This window comes from Leucopleurus acutus (genome assembly GCF_964270905.1).
Source record: "Leucopleurus acutus genome assembly, chromosome: 19".
Taxonomy (NCBI): Eukaryota; Metazoa; Chordata; class Mammalia; order Artiodactyla; family Delphinidae; genus Leucopleurus; species Leucopleurus acutus.
The window spans coordinates 14,600,146-14,619,598 of NC_139161.1; the positions used below are offsets into that span (position 1 = coordinate 14,600,146).

At 39.5% G+C, this 19,453-nt stretch overlaps 1 protein-coding gene across 1 annotated transcript in view; it reads right to left on the reverse strand.

The window, feature by feature from the left end:
- DDX42 (DEAD-box helicase 42) overlaps positions 1-19,453 on the reverse strand; it is a 51,611-nt gene that overhangs the window by 1,414 nt on the left and 30,744 nt on the right. The window contains exons 4-17 of the mRNA XM_082860780.1: positions 19,147-19,208; positions 17,806-17,842; positions 16,826-16,975; positions 10,608-10,712; positions 9,036-9,155; positions 7,865-8,041; positions 7,191-7,319; positions 6,174-6,273; positions 5,534-5,581; positions 4,921-5,018; positions 3,697-3,973; positions 2,503-2,729; positions 823-933; positions 108-130 (exon numbers count right to left, since the gene is read on the reverse strand). Of these exons, the coding sequence (XP_082716906.1) occupies positions 108-130; positions 823-933; positions 2,503-2,729; positions 3,697-3,973; positions 4,921-5,018; positions 5,534-5,581; positions 6,174-6,273; positions 7,191-7,319; positions 7,865-8,041; positions 9,036-9,155; positions 10,608-10,712; positions 16,826-16,975; positions 17,806-17,842; positions 19,147-19,208 (1,664 nt within the window). The remainder of the gene's footprint in view (positions 1-107; positions 131-822; positions 934-2,502; positions 2,730-3,696; positions 3,974-4,920; positions 5,019-5,533; positions 5,582-6,173; positions 6,274-7,190; positions 7,320-7,864; positions 8,042-9,035; positions 9,156-10,607; positions 10,713-16,825; positions 16,976-17,805; positions 17,843-19,146; positions 19,209-19,453) is intronic.

Consider the following 19,453-nt stretch of genomic DNA (forward strand, 5'->3'; position numbering starts at 1 on the left):
GATCACTTGGTATTATTTACAGACACAAATATAAACATGTTTATGTAATTATATAAAAATTACATTAAGGCTGAAAAGGCCACAAGGCAGTACGGCACATACATGACTGCTCAGCCTCCAAGTCCAGACCCTAAAGAGTGTGAAACCTCAGCTTCAGTGCTCAGCACAGTGTAACCCTGGGTGCCTCAGTTTTATCATCTGTACTTACTCTGAGTGGCTGTGGAGACTGAGCTAACGTGTGGCTGCCGGGGCTGGCCCTGGCACATACTCAGTTCTCACTATCATCTGCATGATCCACATCGTCATCATCACTGTAACATGGGGACAGATTTTTTATGTAACAAAGACACCACATTAACTATGATGATGCAGAAATGGGGACTGGCAGCTTTCTTCCTTGGCTTAAGAAAGTGACAGGAAACAAAGTTAAGAAAGCCAGTCAGGGGGAGCTTCTGTTACTGTTTGGTGAGAAAAGCTAGCTCTCATAGCTCTGGTTCGATTTCCCAGAATGTAGGAATCATTCCTGAGTTTAGTTACAAGCTGTAGCTGGAGTTTACAGAGTGACCCTCCGCTCTAGGCCAGTGCTGGAGGGCTGGTGGACAGACTGCTGGGCCCCACCTCCGGAGCTGGATTCACCAGGTCTACGGTGGGGCACGAGTTTGCATTTGCTACTGGTCCAGGGACCACAGTTTAAGAACCACTGCTAATCTAAACTGGTATCCTGAGCACGCCTAGTCAGTCAGGGACACACAGGTGCTTCTTCAATAGAAAGTCACGTTAAGAGGCTCTCAGACAAGAATAATCCTAACATCCAGGACTCACCGTGTTCTCAGAGCCGAGGCCAGGCCGCTCCCTGTAGCCTAGGCCGCCTCCACCAATGTTCAGCTTTTTCCCTTTCCCTCCTTTGAAGCGGGATTTCCGAAACCAGGCATTCTGCATTGAACACAATTCAAGGTTAAGACATGGGAGGAAGAGGCGCCCAGAGGAACGGGACGAGATCAAAAAGGAAACTAAATGGGAAGAACTTCTTGTTTCATCTTTTGCGAATGTATCTGTAGCAAAGGAGGAGCTGTTCATAGGCACCACAGATTAGCTGCTTTTTGGTAGCTTCATCCGTCATATTTGTCAGGAGCCTTATCTAAGGCTTCCTTTTACTGCTCCTTCCTTCCTTCAGGGGCTCCAGGAAGGGAAGTGATTAAGATACACCTCAGATGCAGAGCAGTTACTCTGGCCATTTCTAACTTCCTTGAGGAAAATGAATTTATTCTTTATTTCTCAGACAATCTATATATAACATCTCTGGGGGTGGTTAGAGCTTTATCTGACAATCATGTTACACTCAAAAAGTACCTGAGGGCTTCCCGGGTGGCGCAGTGGTTAAGAACCCGCCTGCCAATGCAGGGAACACGGGTTCGAGCCCTGGTCCAGGAAGATCCCACATGCCGCGGAGCAACTAAGTCCAAGTGCCACAACTACTGAGCCTGCGCCCTAGAGCCCGCGAGCCACAACTACTGAGGCCCACGCGCCTAGAGCCCGTGCTCCACAACAGAGAAGCCACCGCAATGAGAAGCCCATGCACCGCAACGAGGAGTAGCCCCTGTTCACTGCAACTAGAAAAAGCTCGCACACAGCAACGAAGACCAAACGCAGCCAAAAATAAAATAAATTTATTAAAAAAAAAAAGTACTTGAAAGGTAGGGCAGGCTGGGCAAGGTGCTAATCAGGGAAGCTGATCAGTCTGAGAGCAGAGAAAGCCTGAGGCACAATGAGATGTAGGAAAATGCCACAGACAAAATACATCTTGTATTTAATTCAGGACTGGCTCTCCGGGAAAGGAAAGGAAACATTATTCTACTCTCCCCTGCAATGCAGGTCCTTTACTCCCAGGTCTGGAAGCACAGGCAGTACCACAGTACAACTGCATTATGGGTGAACAGTTCTGTAGGCTGGCCTATGAATTTGAAAAACACATAAGTCTCTACTGTCAGTCTCTACAAATCCACTTGTAATTTGGGGACTGTGTGTATTAAGACAACTCAAGGTTGAATTCAGTAGAATGCCTCACTCAGTTTTAAATGGGTAAGCAGTGTAGTCAAAGGTCTGAGATCTAGGTCTGAGAAGTAGAGAAATACATTTTTTTTTAAAAGACATCATACATTTTTAGCCCCCCAAAGAAAAAACTGTTTGGGGAAAAGGGCAGTGAGGAGACTAGTAGCTTTCTTTGATATTAAATTTGCTCACAAGTGTGACATGGGGCAAGCAGAAAGAAATGTCACAGGGACAGATTTTAGCACAAAGGAATAGCTTTTCAACATAAATGCTGCTGAAAGGAGAGGATGAGAGGACAGACCAGATGAGTTTTAATGTCCTACAATACCAATCTATACTTCATAAATGCTGCCTGCCCAACTTTACTGTCATGTTTCTGTTATCTGCCTCTGGCATATTGAAATTTTTTTGCTTAGTTTTACAACCTGGAGCAACCTGAAGTGTGCCCCTCACCTGCATGGCCAGATCTAGGAGTTCCTTGGAAACATGCTGATTGGCTCCTTCCAAGTTCCGGACAAGGTCACCGGCAAAATTGCTATCCTTGGGTGTCAGCAAGGTATAGGCCACGCCTTTCTCACCCGCTCGTCCTGTTCGGCCAATCCTATGCGTATGGGTATCAATATCTCGTGCCACATCATAGTTAATGACAGTCTTAATTGAAGGAATGTCCAGACCACGGGCTGAAATAAAAAACAAAATTCTTTTATTCTTTATCAGGAGCCGAAACACCAAAGTGTCCCCAAATGCTAACCTAAGAACCCACATTCCTCTTATCTAAGCAAGTACATGATTTGGTGTGCTGAGATACAGGCATGTAAGCTGCCCTTCTAGAACAAATGCCACTATCGTAGATTCTATGATGCTGGGTCAACTTAGTGTGTAAGGGACATCTATCTTCTACTATCAATAACCTGCCGTGGCCTCACTCTTGCACCACAAATATGTTAAAAAAAAAAAAAAAGTAAAACCAACATCAAATGTATCCTGAAGCTGAGAAGTGATCTCCTTTCTGCGAGAAAATACCAGTTTTTAAGGGTAGCTATTAAAACTCAGCAGAACAAACTCAAAAATCACACTTCAAAACTTTTTCTGATCTTGAGTGAAGTATGCCAAACTAAATAATCAATGTAAGATATGTACTATATTCAGACACACAACAGGGGCATAGCCCACGATGTGACTGTGTAAACAATTTCTTCCCCAAGTGTCTTCCAACTGCAGGGATTCTTTTTTTCAGAGGAACATTAAATGAAAAGTGGTGGGCTTCCCTGGTGGCGCAGTGGTTGAGGGTCCGCCTGCCAACGCAGGGGACGCGGGTTCGTGCCCCGGTCTGGGAGGATCCCACGTGCCGCAGAGCGGCTGGGCCCATGAGCCATGGCCGCTGAGCCTGCGCGTCCAGAACCTATGCTCCGCGGAGGGAAGGGCCCCAGCAGTGAGGGGCCCACGTACCGCCAAAAAAAAAAAAAAAAAAAAAAGTGGTACCCAGAGCTCCAGACTGTAATCACGGTGCTCTGAACTGCTGCACCACGGGGTGTGGCCAGCCAGGCCAGCAGAGTGCCTTCAATCAGCCTCCTCAGATATTAAAGGTCTTACATAGCAAGACAGAGCACCCTTATAGCATGGTTACTGGGGAAATTCATACCCTACCTGCAACATCTGTGGCCACGAGGACTGGGATGTCCTTTTTCTTAAAGTCTGAAATAACCTTGTTTCTTTCACTCTGATCCATGTCACCATGGAGCAGGCCAAGACTATGACCCTCCTGTTTAAGGTTATTGGCTAGCTCTTCAGCATTGGCTTTTTTAGTAACAAACAGGAGGACACTTCCTGAAGAGGTAAACTCCACTAGACGCCGGGTGAGCCAGTTCCATTTACTAGGCCCAGAATGCAGAATCTCCACAATCTGAGTCACATCTTCATTTGCCTGAAAAGAAATAAATGAAAAAGATAATTGCGACATTTGTGCCACAGGGCACGTGAATTAGGACCAGCCATCACATTTTCTACCTGCATCTGGAAGAACCTTGAATAATCCCTCTTCTCCTTGGGCCTTTCTTCAGCAAGTCAAGTGTAGCTCAAATTTTACATCCCTTAGCAAATCACAGTGCTCTCCACCTCCCCTGACGTGTACATATACCTAATAATCTGTAAGCCCCAGTGCTTTGCTCAATACTTCTCTATATGCCTATTCAGATTATTCCCAATAGAGTAAGTTCCTTTTCTGTCCTTCCCACTTACTGTTCCTAGTACAATTCATACATGCAAATAGAAGGCACTTAGTGATGAAAAGCAGACAATGTCAAAAAGCTAACTGCACAGAACTTTAATAAATATACCAAGCAAACTAAGGAATTCTCAAAGCAGCCTTAATTGATTTCCAAATCACAATTCAGAGAAATTTTCCACATAGGACATATTTATAGGTAAGGAAAAAAAACCCCTTAACTCATTTTCACCAGGCCTTTCAAATCTCCCCACTCCACGCTGTGCAGGCCTACTCCCACAATCACTTATGATGTCAGTTCCATCCTAACTGACCAGTAGTCTTTCGGGCAAAACCTGCTTTTTCCCCAAAAAAAAATTTTTTAAAAAAAACCTTTTTTTCTGGAAAAAACTTTAACATTCAAAAAGAGTAAAATGAACAAAATCAACTCCCATGTATCCATCACCAAGCTTCAACAATTACTAACATTTTGCCAATCACGTTTCACCTATTTCCCCCAACCCTGGTGTTTTTAAAGCAAATTTGAAACATGTTGCCTCATCTGTAAATGCATAACATTTTTTTCTCAATAGTGAGAAATTAATTCCATGTCACCATAGTAAGAGAAATAACCCACTGGGATCCTATCCAGCCCTGCTTAGGGTTACCTCTCCAATATCCCCCTGCACCACACGAATAGGGTCAATCAGGATGTCTCTGGCCAGTTTTTCAATCTTTTTCCGAAAAGTTGCACTGAATAAGAGAGCTAAAAGGTAAAGTAAATTCTGTTAAAGAAACAATATGACTTCTTTTCTGAATACCCACTAAGCTTCCCACTGACACTGCTCAGTTTTTAAAAAAGTAAACCCACCTGAACTTTAAATTTAGTTTAAAAATTAATTCACTAAGGAAAAAAAAAAACTTGCCCTTATTCTAACTTTATGCCATTTTCAGTTAAGACAGGGGTTGTCAGCATGGTTCAGAAAAAGGCCTTGACTTCAAATCAGCATATCTGCGCTGTGTATTGCCTCTAGCCAGTGATAAAACTTTATGAATTGGGGCAAGTAATTTAACCCTCAGCCTTGGTTTCATCATCTATAAAAATGAGCAAGTTCTATCTAATGATCTCTACGGTCCTGTCACCATCATTATCTTCCCCTTTATGGTTCCTCACTAGAACACACATGATCATTTTTGCTGCCGTAGCTGTGAGTGCTTATAAAATAAATAGGTGTTTATTCTGAGTACAAACATGGCTTAATGAAACTGCTTCATACGTACTTTGTCTGTCGGGACGGACATGACTTGCTATGGATCGCACCTGGTACTCTGGAAGAAGTAGAACAGTAAAATTAGTATCATACCTCTGTATGACAGTTTGGGATGCCTGGGAAAAGTCATTTTAGTAAAAATCTTCACATGAGACATTATAAGAATTAAGGAAATTCTGGAACTCCTAGACCTATCACTCTGTATGAAACTCAGAAACACTTACCCCAGCACCACTGGCTGGGCCCAGGGATGATCCAATCCATAAAGATAGCTATTTAGAATTTTCACACAGCTGGTTAAGTCAAGGAGGACAGGAAAGCAAAAGGCCTTGAATGATATGACATCCACCTACCTAAGAACACAGACCTTGACCTCCACAAAGGCATATGAATAAAAATAAAGCCTAGAGATGATATTTCCCTTATATTCACAGGTACTTTCAAATGTCCTCAACCCAGTTAAGCCTAACATACTTTTCCTGAAAAAACTCCTAAAAATAGTTAATGTCTTAGCAATATCTCTATGGTCTAATCCTATCCAGGAGTATTTTTAGCTTCTCTCGTGCAGAGAAAAAATTAAGTCTAGAAAGATATGGAAAAAACTAGTATCATGAGGACGGGGACAGAAGAAACTGGTATTCAAGGCATACCAAATCCCATGTCAAACATTCGATCTGCTTCATCAAATACAAGGTAAGAGACTCTTTGAAGGTTGGTAGCTTTCTTCTTCACATGATCAATAAGTCGACCCTATGAGATCCAGAAAATGAATAGTAAGCATAGTCATCCCAGTGTCTGCTGGACACTGGTTCCAGGATCACCCACACTCACCTCCCACGAGGACGCTCAAGTCCCTTAAACAAAATGAAGGAGTATTTGCACATACAACCTACACACACCCTCCTGTATCCTTTAAACCATCTCTACTTATAATACCTAATGCAACGTAAATGCTACGTAAATAGTTGCCAGCACGCAGCAAATTCAAGTTTTGCTTTTTTGGAATTTTTTTCCCCTGAATATTTTCAATCCTTGGTTGGTGAAACTCACAGGGAAACCTGCCAATGTGGAGGGCCGATGGTATAGTTAAAGGCATTTACAAGGACTTTCTAGAGTTCCACTCCTGGCAAAAGTGCTAATACTCCAGTCTTAAACCATAATAGACACTAGTCTGACAGCCTCAGACTTTACGCACTACAGAGCCCAAAAGAACAGAAAATCTGAAAACTCAACAGGATTCTTCCTTTACATTAATTTTGATTTAAATTGTGGAAAGATGGTCAGAACTATTTTTTGTGAGGCATTCTGAAATTACCTAAGTTAAAGCCTTATTAATGAGTTTTAATGTTTAAACTACAATCTTCTAGGCAGTTCTGACCATACCCTGAACAACTTTCTGATTCTTGGTGCTCTCAGTAAGCATGGATCCCTTTTCTAGGAGAGCATAAGAAAAACTGTTTGCTATAGAGGGGAATTCACAGCAGAGAGAATCTTATTGGACTGCTATTTTAGGCTAGCAATCAAAATTAAACCAAAGCCACCAGCTGTCATTGCATCAGAGTATTCTTAACCCTGCTTTACCACATTTTAGGGGAAATGCCCTCCAACAACTAACCATTTTTTTTCATACCAAGAGAGGCTGATATTTAAACCCAAGACATACTTACTGGTGTACAGACAACAATCTCTGCCCCTTCCTGAAGGGCCTTGGCCTGCTCCCACATGCTCCCTCCTCCATACACGGCCACTGATCGGAGATTATACGCTTTCCCAAACCGCTTGCATTCTGCGTGGATCTACAAAGTTGACATAATGACATATTAACAAACTGTGACAACAGACACCTCTGTCATAACCCAAAAGGGAGCTATGAAAAACACACAGAATGCGGTATCAATAGAAAATCAAAAGCTAGAAAATGCTTTAAAAACACAATTTTACTTATAAAGTAAATGAACAGAGTACCATTATCATATCTTAACAGGCTATCTAAAATCTTGTTGTGATTATTCTTTTTCACTTCTCTTCCCGACCCTGTTACTGCCCTTCTACCAGACAGAATGAATTAACCCAGGAGGAAAACTTATAATACAGTTCCCATATTAATTTGGTTATACAGAAAATCTATAACACATAATATTTTCCAGAAGTTTCCTGGTAGCACAACAATGTGAATGTACTTAATGCCACTTAACAGTACATTTAAAAATGGCTATAATAGTAAATTTTGTGTATTTCACTACAATTAAAAAAAAAAGTTTCCTGGTTATTCTACCCATTTGACTGGCTAGTCCCTTATCAGGTAACAATATGGAGGGGGGCGTCTACACAAAGCACATACCTGCTGACAAAGCTCCCTAGTAGGACACACAATCACTGCAATTGGTCCATCACCCGGTTCCAATTCTTTCTGGTCCATTATATGAATCAACATGGGCCAGATAAAGGCCGCAGTTTTCCCACTGCCTGTTTTGGCAATACCAATCATGTCTCTACCACTTAATGCCACAGGTACACCCTAGAGAAAAAGAAAAAAAAAAAAATCCACTCCAAACTTTCAATTTTAAAGATGTGCTGAAGGAAATTCTGTGGAAGGGTAAATGACTATTAATGACATTTATTTCCAGTGGAACAAAAATGTCCTGGGCTATGCATACTGGCTATGGAATAACAAGAAATACCTGGAATTCCCATTAACTTCTTGATCTGTAGGAAATATTATCATTGCTAAAATTTTTAAAAATCTGTCCCCCTTGTGAAGGTAGAGACTGTCTCATCCACATACTGAACTGCGTAGAAATGAATAAAATCCATATATAAATGAGAAACAGAAGCTATTACCTTCAGTTATGAGAATTTTCAGGCCATGGACAAAGGAATCCTCATAATCGACAGTGCTACACTTCTCCATGCACAAATTTTATTTTGTTCAGTCTAGGCCTAATGAACTATTTTCTTCAGATCATATTTTCAAGACATTTATCAGACACAAAAGAACATTTCCCAGCCCCTTAGCAACTTTTTTAAAAAATAGGTTAAGTAGATTTATTAATATAGGATGCTTGTGAAAGACACAAGTGGGCAGGCAAGAGGGCTCTGCCCCAAGAACTAAGCAGACATTTTTATAATCAAAGGAAAAGTGCGGAGGGGGAGAAGACCACCTCATGTCCTAGGTCACAGGCAAGTTCCTAGGACAGGCTGCCAAGTGAGGGTCCTTCCTTGGCTTTGCACAGGAAAGAATTCAAGAGCCAGCCATAGTAAAGTGAAAGCAGTTTACTTAGAAAGACACACATTCCATAGACAGAATGCAGTCCACCTGAGAAGGTGAGAACAGCTAGCAACTTCTTAAGAGTGGTAAAAAATTCACTTTTGCTCTTTAATTTTTAAACGTTTCAAAAATTCTATCCATGTCAATACAGTTCTATAGTAAACTTTCATTGCTTTGACTTGTTAAAAAAAAAAAAGTCACAATGTCATTCTACTTCATTTTTCTTTCAATATGTTTTACTTACCTGGCACTGTATTGGAGTGGGCTGTGTGTACTCAGATTTCCGAATCTGGTGCATAAGTTGCTCATCAAACCCAAAATGAGCAAAACTACTTCCTGGTCTAGGAGGTGCAGCACCAGAAACCTAGAGATAAAGACAACTTGCAGGAATGACTTGTACTTCAAAACAAACAGCATTAGAAGTTCAAGAATATTTGCCCGTATCTACCTAGCATTTAGTTGGGAGTATGAAGAAGTGAAAATATAAGTCTGTAGCTAAGAGCCTACACTGTTTGAAAAGGTAAAATTCAAATAATAACAGGTCTAAAACCGCATATAAAAAACTCCAAGATAAATATTCCTGAGATAATAGTCATATCATTTTAAATGATTAAGGGCCTAGAAATCTCTTAAATCAAAATCAATTTTCTCATAAGAAATAAAAAGATGTTCAGTAAATTGGGAAAAGCCATTAATATACTTCTTCCATTTGCATAACTATTAACCAGGTGGTAGAAAAAATAAAATTTACTCTTGAAATAAAGAGTGCAAATGAGCTCCAAATTCAGACACGTCTATACCCACTAGTTACAAAGATATTGTCTACTGTCTCCAATTTCAGTGATGCCTGAAGAGCTAACATCCCGCTTAGTGATGATCCAGACACTGCCAAACGTTGTTTGAACTGCACCCAGGTGAAGAACTGGGCTCTACCTCCATCAAGGTTTCTCAGGTGATGCTGATATTTCCAACCAGGATTTCACTTAAAATTTTTTTGAAGGGGTCCTTAACAGACAAGTACATACGTGTACACACACACACACACACACACACACACACACACACACACACACACACACACACCCTCCCACACACCTACCCTCAGAAAACACAAGTTCAAACATCATGTAGCAACTGGTAAGGCCAGAAAGTTGTCCACACAAGAGCATACATCACTGTATTATCTGTGTGTTTCACTTAACATCTAGCAGCACCCTAAACAATGTGGTCAGTGTGCAACCCAAAGCTTTTTAGTGGACAATTTAAACCATTATTCTGATATTAGTACATGCATATTTTTTAAAGTTGTTAATTTCTTCTTCTAATTAAAAATGCGTGCTGTATATAGTTTGAGAAGCAAGTGTATCTTAATTTCGAAATAGTCTAAAACTTCCAATATTGTCCACATCTATTAATCTTGTCTCCTCTTCCTGAAGATGGGAACCCCTTGTCTTCATCTCTAGCCCACCCAATGCAGTTCTTAGCATACTGTTCTCACTGCAGAAATACTTGCTGATTAGTTTTAAGGTCACATGACCTATTGTTCCAACACAACACACAAAGTTGACTGAACACATACATATAGTATTCATGTGTATCACATGAAAGAATGAATAATCCTATCCTAAAACAGCTATAAGACTAAAACAACAAAATCAAGACACAAGAGCCCAAGGGATCTAATTATTACTTTATCAAAGATAGCTCAGGGACTATTAGAAAAGAAATTCAAGATTATTTCAGTTTGGATAAGCAGTAATACTAACCCTGCACTAATTAACATTAATATGAATATTTGCCTTAATGGCTGACTTACCCGAAGATTGAGCTTATGCCGGAGATCTATTAGCTGCTGTGGGGTGAGGTTGGTTATCTCTTCATGTTCATTGTAAAAATTTTTTTCAAATGGTGGATAGTCAATCTGCAGGTCCAATTATTCAAAGTTAGTCTAGAATTCAAGAGTCAATCCTGTAAGTTTGATTTTAATACAAAATAACCGTTCACAAATATTATACAAGTAAAGCCATAACCAGCTAGAGAGAACAAAGGAATTCATTTATTCATGACACAAATCCCGAAAGTACAGCCAGTACTTTTTCTTGTTCCTGTTTTCAATATAAACACCGACCTATTTCCTAAAGAGACTCTTAGGACACCTCAGGTTTGAACAGCCTTGATGCAGACTAGGGAATCTCTAATGCCAAAAAGGACTCAGATATTCCATCATATAACATTTAAATATGTTTTGCAGTAAGCTGTTCACCTAGATCTCGGCATTTAAAAACATTTCTAATATTTCCTTTGGGGAGAGCTCTACCTTTAGAGGGAGTTCCATTCTTTTTAAAAACATGGAACTGTTTACATAACTTTTAAGAAATGTATGGCCAAGCACTTCCAGTTCCAAAGAGGGAAGAAGTCATTTCTGCTAATCTTTCATAGCTTACTGTACTAAGAACACAAAACACTAGCATATTTTTACCACATGTGAATCTGGCTAAATGATTCTCTTTCTGACATGATATGTCTACAATAAACTTATTCTTTAAGGAGAACTTAACCTTTCATAGGTGGTCAAAAATTTCATAACTCGAGATACAGCCTAAAATTAATTATCTTTCTATGGTACTATCAACAAAAAGAAAGAATTTAGTTTTATTATTAACAGGACCTTTGGTTATGCTCCCCACAATGCTGCACTAAGCCCTTTTCTTCAGTTCTCTTCTCTTACCAGAACAGAAGGTCCATGAGGGCAAGAATTTTTGTCTTTGTTCACAAAAATTTACAAATATGTAAATTTTTTACACACACACATTTTTTTTTTAACCCAGAAGAGAGGAAAAAAAAAAGAAGAATGTGAAGAAAGGGGTATCCTTTCTTCATATCTGGTCTCTCCTGGCAGACTTCTCATTATATTAAGACAACTGTGGGATACCCCAGGCAGGATAATGAAGTTTGACCACTTTGTCAAATATCTCAAATATTTTATTAAATGAATATTTCAAATATTTGAGCTTTTCCTTATTAGCTTTTCACTCTTTATCATGCATGCATCCTCCTAGATCAGTTTCAGATATTTAACTTGCCACATGTAAAAATGCCAACTCCTTATGTGGTAACAGCTGTGCCAAAGGAAACATTTAAAAAGCTGAATATAACCCATACTCCAGTCTAGACCAGTAGTTCTCAAACTTTTTAGTCTCATGTACCCTTTACACTTAACAGAAACACAATGAGCTTTTGTTTATGTAGGTTAAATCTACTGATATTTACTGTATTAAACTTAAAACAGACAAATTTTAAAATTCATGTTAAAGTAACAACAAACCCGGGAACCTACCTCAACATAATAAAGGCCATATATGACAAACCCACAGCCAACATTGTTCTCAATGGTGAAAAACGGAAACCATTTCCTCTAAGATCAGGAACAAGACAAGGTTGCCCACACTCACCACTATTATTCAACATAGTTTTGGAAGTTTTAGCCACAGCAATCAGACAAGAAAAAGAAATAAAAGGAATCCAAATCGGAAAAGAAGTAGTAAAACTGCCACTGTTTGCAGATGACATGATACTATACATAGAGAATCCTAAAGATGCCACCAGAAAACTACTAGAGCTAATCAATGAATTTGGTTGAGTAGCAGGATACAAAATTTAATGCACAAAAATCTCTTGCAGTCCTATACACTAACGATGAAAAATCTGAAAGAGAAATTAAGGAAACACTCCCATTTACCTTTGCAACAAAAAGAATAAAATACCTAGGAAAAAACCTACCTAGGGAGACAAAAGACCTGTATGCAGAAAGCTAAGACACTGATGAAAGAAATTAATGATGACACAAACAGATGGAGAGATATACTATGTTCCTGGATTGGAAGAATCAACATTGTGAAAATGACTATACTACCCAAAGCAATCTACAGATTCAATGCAATCCCTATCAAACTACCAATGGCATTTTTCACAGAATTAGAACAAAAAATTGCACTATTTGTATGGGAACACAAAAGACCCCGAGTAGCCAAAACAATCTTGAGAAAGAAAAACGGAGCTGGAGGAATCAGGCTGACTTCAGACTACACTACAAACCTACAGTAATCAAGACAGTATGGTACTGGCACAAAAACAGAAATATAGATCAATGGTACAGGATAGAAAGCCCAGAGATAAACCCATGCACATATGGTCACTTTATCTTTGATAAAGGAGGCAAGAGGATACAATGGAGAAAAGACAGCCTCTTCAATAAGTGGTGCAGGGAAAACTGGAGAGCTACACGTAAAAGAATGAAACTAGAACACTCCCTAACACCATACACAAAAATAAACTCAAAATGGATTAAAGACTTAAATGTAAGGGCAGACACTATAAAACTCTTAGAGGAAAACACAGGGAGAACACTCTATGACATAAATCACAGTAAGATCCTTTTTTGACCCACCTCCTAGAGAAAGGGAAATAAAAACAAAAACAAATGGGACCTAAAGAAACTTAAAAGCTTTTGCACAGCAAAGGAAACCATAAAAAGGATGAAAAGGGACTTCCCTGGTGGCACAGTGAAGAATCTGCCTGCCAATGCAGAGGACACGGGTTCGAGCTCTGGTCCAGGAAGATTCCCACATGCTGCGGAGCAACTAAGCCCGTGCACTGCAAATGAGCCTGTGCTCTGCAAATGAGCCTGTGCTCTAGAGCCCACAACTACTGAAGCCCGCGTGCCTAGAGCCCATGTTCCGCAACAAGAGAAGCCACTACAATGAGAAGCCGCACACAGCAAAGAAGAGTAGCCCCCACTGGCCACAACTAGAGAAAGCCCGCGCACAGCAATGAAGACCCAACACAGCCAAAAATAATAAATAAATAAATAAATTTATTTTAAAAAGATGAAAAGACAACCCGCAGAATGGGAGAAAATATTCGCAAATGAAGCAACGGACAAAGGATTAATCTCCAAAATTTACAAGCAGCTCAATATCAAAAAAACAAACAACCCAATCCAAAAATGGGCAGAAGACCTAAATAGACATCTCTCCAAAGAAGATATACAGATTGCCAACAAACACATAAAAGGATGCTCAGCATCACTAATCATTAGGGAAATGCAAATCAAAACTACAATGACGTATATCTCCTCACACCAGTCAGATGGCCACCATGAAAAAATCTACAAACAATAAATGCTGGAGAGGGTGTGGAAAAAAGGGAACCCTCTTGCACTGTTGGTGGGAATGTAAACTGATGCAGCCACTATGGAGAACAGTATGGAGGTTCCTTACAAAACTAAATATAGAACTACTATATGACCCAGCAATCCCACTACTGGGCATATACCCTGAGATAACCATAATTCAAAAAGAGTCATGTACCACAATGTTCACTGCAGCTCTATTTACAATAGCCAGGACATGGAAGCAACCTAAGTGTCCATCAACAGATGAATGGATAAAGAAGATGTGGCATATATATACAATGGAATATTACTCAGCCATAAAAGGGAACGAAATTGAGTTATTTGTAGTGAGGTGGATGGACCTAGGGTCTGTCATACAGAGTGAAGTAAGTCAGAAAGAGAAAAATAAATACCATATGCTAACACATATATATGGAATCTAAAAAAAGAAATGGTTCTAATGAACCTAGGGGCAGGACAGAAATAAAGACACAGACACAGAGAATGGACCTGAAGACAAGGGGAGGGGGAAGGGTAAGCTGGAACGAAGTGAGAGAGTAGCACTGACATATATACACTACCAAATGTAAAATAGATAGCTAGTGGGAAGCAGCCACATAGCACAGGGAGATCAGCTAGGTGCTCTGCGACCACCTAGAGGGGTGGGATACGGAGGGTGGGAGGGAGATGCAAGAGGGAGTGGGATATGGGAATATATGTATGCATATAGCTGATTCACTTTGTTATACAGCAGAAACTAACACAACACTGTAAAGCAACTGTACTCCAATTAAGATGTTAAAAAAAACCCACAACAAACCCATCACACTTTAACATAAATGCTTTAATAAAAGTAACTTTTTTTTATAACTTTCCTTTACATTTTTGCAAATCATTCTAATGTCTGACTAAGAAAATATTTCCTACTGCAAACTGTTGCAACGTTGTTTTGATTAAAGCCAAGGAAATCTGTCCTCACAAAGATATGTAGTTGGAAAAGGGACAGGAGTATTTATTAATAATCTTTTCAGATGCTTGTGGACTTTAACTCTTCTTCAATACTACACTAAACCTTGACAAATGGACATTTCTTAAAGATTATTTTCATTGTGTAATCTGAAACTGTATCAACTAACTTTTACATTCTGTTACATTACAATTCATCGGTCTATCACGCACTTTGAATGGAGCCTTTACTCACGCATGATTTTGTAACATCGTGTATTGGCCATTTGAAAACAATGGTTCACTGAAATGGTCTGCAGATCATCCAAAACATTTCATTATATAATTAAAAAACTACATATATCATGGTTGATTATCAACAGACTTTAAGTATTAGAAAGCTATCAAGCTCACCATGGTGAATATGTTTCCCAAATTCTAATTTTTGCTTGAAAGCTTGATTTTCTACCATTGGCAATAGACACTTGTTTTCCTTGAAGTGTCATTCATTTTCTCAAGTGAAAATGGTGTTCCATGAAAAAAAAGCATCTAGCTTAGCTCACAACTCGAACACCTAAGTGCCTTTCCTTGAGACAACTGTCATATTTTGGCATGCAATAGAAATGATTTGCCCTTCCCATTTTGTCACAGGATAAAAAGACATGTTAACATAAAGGTCAAGATTTAATAAATATTTTTTACTGTTTCATCAAGGATACTGTTAAGTGAAACTGGTTTGTATTTGTTTTGGGTTTTTTTGGGGGGAGCGGTGTGTGACTGTGATGATCTGGCAGGGAGAAGCAACTGGTGCTACTGTCCTGATTCATGTTAATGCATCAGCATTGCTTTTAGTCATTGGTGCAAATGCTGACACAGTGAAAAAGGTAAATGATCTCAGCATTACTATGAAAATTCTTTTGACTTTGTAGACTCTGTGAAAAGATCCTTCTAGGACTCCTTGGACCACACTTTGAGAACCACTGCTCCAGATCTAGAATCACTGTATGCAAGGTCTAGTCTGATATTTAACCTGGATGAAATACTGATTTCCCCCCCCACCGCAAGTGAGTACACTGATATCCTCATTTCCTTTTCCTGATTTAAGGGCCATGTAATTCCTGGTTCCACTTTGAAGGAACAACCCCTCATCTGTTCCAGATCTAGGAGAAATACTAAAGATTTACAGCAATTAAAAAGCAAATGCAGGGGCTTCCCTGGTGGCGCAGTGGTTGAGAATCCACCTGCCAATGCAGGGGACACACATTCGAGCCCTGGTCCGGGAAGATCCCACATGCCGCAGAGTAACTAAGCCCGTGCGCCACCACTACTGAGCCTGTGCCCTAGAGCTCGTGAGCCATAACTACTGAGCCCGTGTGCCACAACTACTGAAGCCCACGCGCCTAGGGCCCATGCTCTGCAACAAGAGAAGCTACAGCAATGGGAAGCCCATGCACCACAACGAAGAGTAGCCCCCGCTCTCCACAACTAGAGAAAGCCCGCAAACAGCAACGAAGACCCAACACAGCCAAAAATAAATAAAATAAATTTATTTTAAAAATAAATAATAAATTTAAAAAATAATTAATTCATTAATTTTTAGAAAAGCAAATGCAGGCCCACGGACCCACTGTGAGATGAAGATGGTAAGTGATGGTGCAGAAAACAAGTACAATTGCTTGAAAAAAACTGAATGTGAGCAAGTGACTCAGCTGTACCTTCAACAGTATAGGCTACAAAGTCTCAACCACTCAGTCACCTTCTGACTCAACCATTTGGTAAAGATGACAAGAGTCCAAAGAAATAGTCTCATGACATAATAAGGAGTACGAATCAGGATATTGGGAAAACCTAAATATTAAAGCTAAAGAAAACTATCAGCTTGAAAGAAGAGTCAAATTCAGCAAGAAACACCATACCTCTGAATGATCAATGGGAGGAAGAGGATCAATGATTTTTTTGGAAGGTGCAATTGGATTTCCATCACTATCATATTCCAAATTATCCTCCTCTTCCTCCTGAACCACGCCAGCAGTTGGATTCTCTGCCATGTACCGAAAATAAGCTTCCTGCAGGAAAGCACAAGAACATAATCATACCCAAGTATAAATGAGAACATTTCTGCTCCTGTAATTAGTGCATACAGTGTACAGATAACTGCACAGTTTAAATACCTACCAAGACTCTTACTAGCAATGATTCCTTTAACAATAGCAGTATTCAGAGGGACAATCAGAGGAAATGAATGAGACGGTTACTACCATAAAATGATTTAGCTTGCTTAAAAGAAGACATATATATGTCTGTTCCACAGCCTTCCTCGGGTGGGGTGCCCAGAGCTGTGGAACACATGCTGTGGCTTTACCAATCCAAGTTTGGAAGGTGACACTGATTAGAAGGGTCACAAACCTGGGAAAGGCTCACTCTGGTTCCCTTCTCACCATCCCACAACTGAATGGGGAAAAAAAAATACTAACGAATAAAAACCCTAAAGGACAGTCATTTAATTAATGTTCCATCTTGAAACACAAGAATCACAAACAGAACTCTTAGAAACAGGTAGAGGTTAGATGTTGCTAGAGTCCATCCGTAGATCCCACTCTACTCTACTCCTTGACTTATCAGAAGAAACATTAATTTTGGATTAAAAAAATCAAGCTGAATAAAGCTCATATTTGCTTTTGATATCATAGTTGATCAAAAATTCCATCTTCAACATGGGGGAAAGTCACATGAATCTTTATATTACCAACTGGTCACACACGCAGAAAAGCAGCAAGTCAAATGACATTCCCTGCTGAACGTCAGGAATGGCCATTTCAGTGAAGGCAAGCTCTAGCTTGTCCCCAGTACAGACTTTGTAGGGTAAAAGTAAAAGAAATACTGCATAGGAACTCACTTGGTCATCTTCCTCTTCAATGTCATCTCGAATACCCCTGGAAAAACAAGCGGAGAAACAAACTTCCCTGCAAATGTTCCACATACCCAGCTCCATACTTATAGCACATTAGTGTTGAATTCCATACAGCACAGGAACTCTCAACACTAACAATAACAAAGCAGCAATAAGCACACTGTAAACTATCCATCCATCATACACGTCTGGTTTCACTCTGTAAGCCACAGTTTGCATTTCTTTTGAATGGGATGATATGGTACCCCTAGAAACATCAAATACTAACAAGAACATAGGGAGTAAAAACTTTTGAAGAGAGATACCCAAGGACCCCAGGCTTGTCAACCCCATACAACAAACACAGTACAGTGTTTAATATAAAGCATTTTATATTAAAAAAAAAAAAACCTGCATTTGGTACATGCTAAAAAGACTGTCACAACTTTCTTAATGTGCCCCAGAGTTTCTAGCCCTGGAGTAACTACGTTCAGCCAAAATCCTTGGGGACAGAGAGAAAAACTACATCAACTCTTTTTAAAATTTGGGACTAAAACTCCCAAACAGTTCACATGGAGAAGCGGACCATCGCCACTTGCATCTCTCAGGAGCTGTGGACAGTATGGTTGCTTAGTTCCCATAAGCATCTCTTTTTAATCAGACTTTCTTCCTAACCTAGTGCACTTGCTATCCCTAAGGCAAGCAGCACCGCCAGTGAAGGGCAGCTGGAAGAGGATGCAGCACACAGTAAACGCCAAAGAGAGGGCTGAACCTCCATATGGCACAGGAACCTTGGGGAGGGCCTGAGCACTGACTGCCAAGTAGAGGTAAAAGTCCAACCATGCCTCCCTGTACTTGGTAAAAAAGCCTTAAGAAGAGTATATTCAGCAAGGGGACGAGGAGAATTCTCTTTCCTAGAAAATAAAGTATTTCAAGTTCTGACTAGTGGCTAAAGCATGTCACCCCTTAAATAAATTAAGTTTTATTATTTATTAAAAATATACACAGTTTTTTGTGTACAATCACCATTACTTCTTAAAATCAAGCACACAGGCATAAGTCTATTTTATATCAGTTATGGGACAAGACTGAAAAATGAACCCAAACTTCAGTAATGATGCTCTCTCGATTCTCTCTGTAACTCATTCTTGTGTTTACTAAAAACTATTTATAGTTGAATACCAAAAAGAATGCTTTTTAATTACTATAAGAAATATTATTCAAGATACAGAAATAACTTTAAGTCATTTGTGTATTTTAATTTTTCTCTATAAACTTCGGGGGTATAGGCTTTGCAATACTGTAGCAATTTTTATGTAACTTTTGAGGGAGAAGAAAACAACTTACTTTACGTTTTTTCTTTCCTTGTCCTTTTCTTCAAGCCTCTTCATGTCTCTAGCCGCTTGATCCTAATGAAACAAAAGGCCGCAAGGAATCACCAACTAAAAACACTGAAAGGGAAATTTCTTTATAAAGAATTTTTAGATTCAAACAAGCACCACCACAGTTTTAGCTATGCATTTTAACAATTGCATTTCGATGCAATCAAATTGTTTGACAATTATTTTTTAAAGAGAAATACCCAAATGTTCTAAAAATTTGACTGTACATGGATTGCTTAATTTTTATCTGCAAATATACCATGCATGGAAAA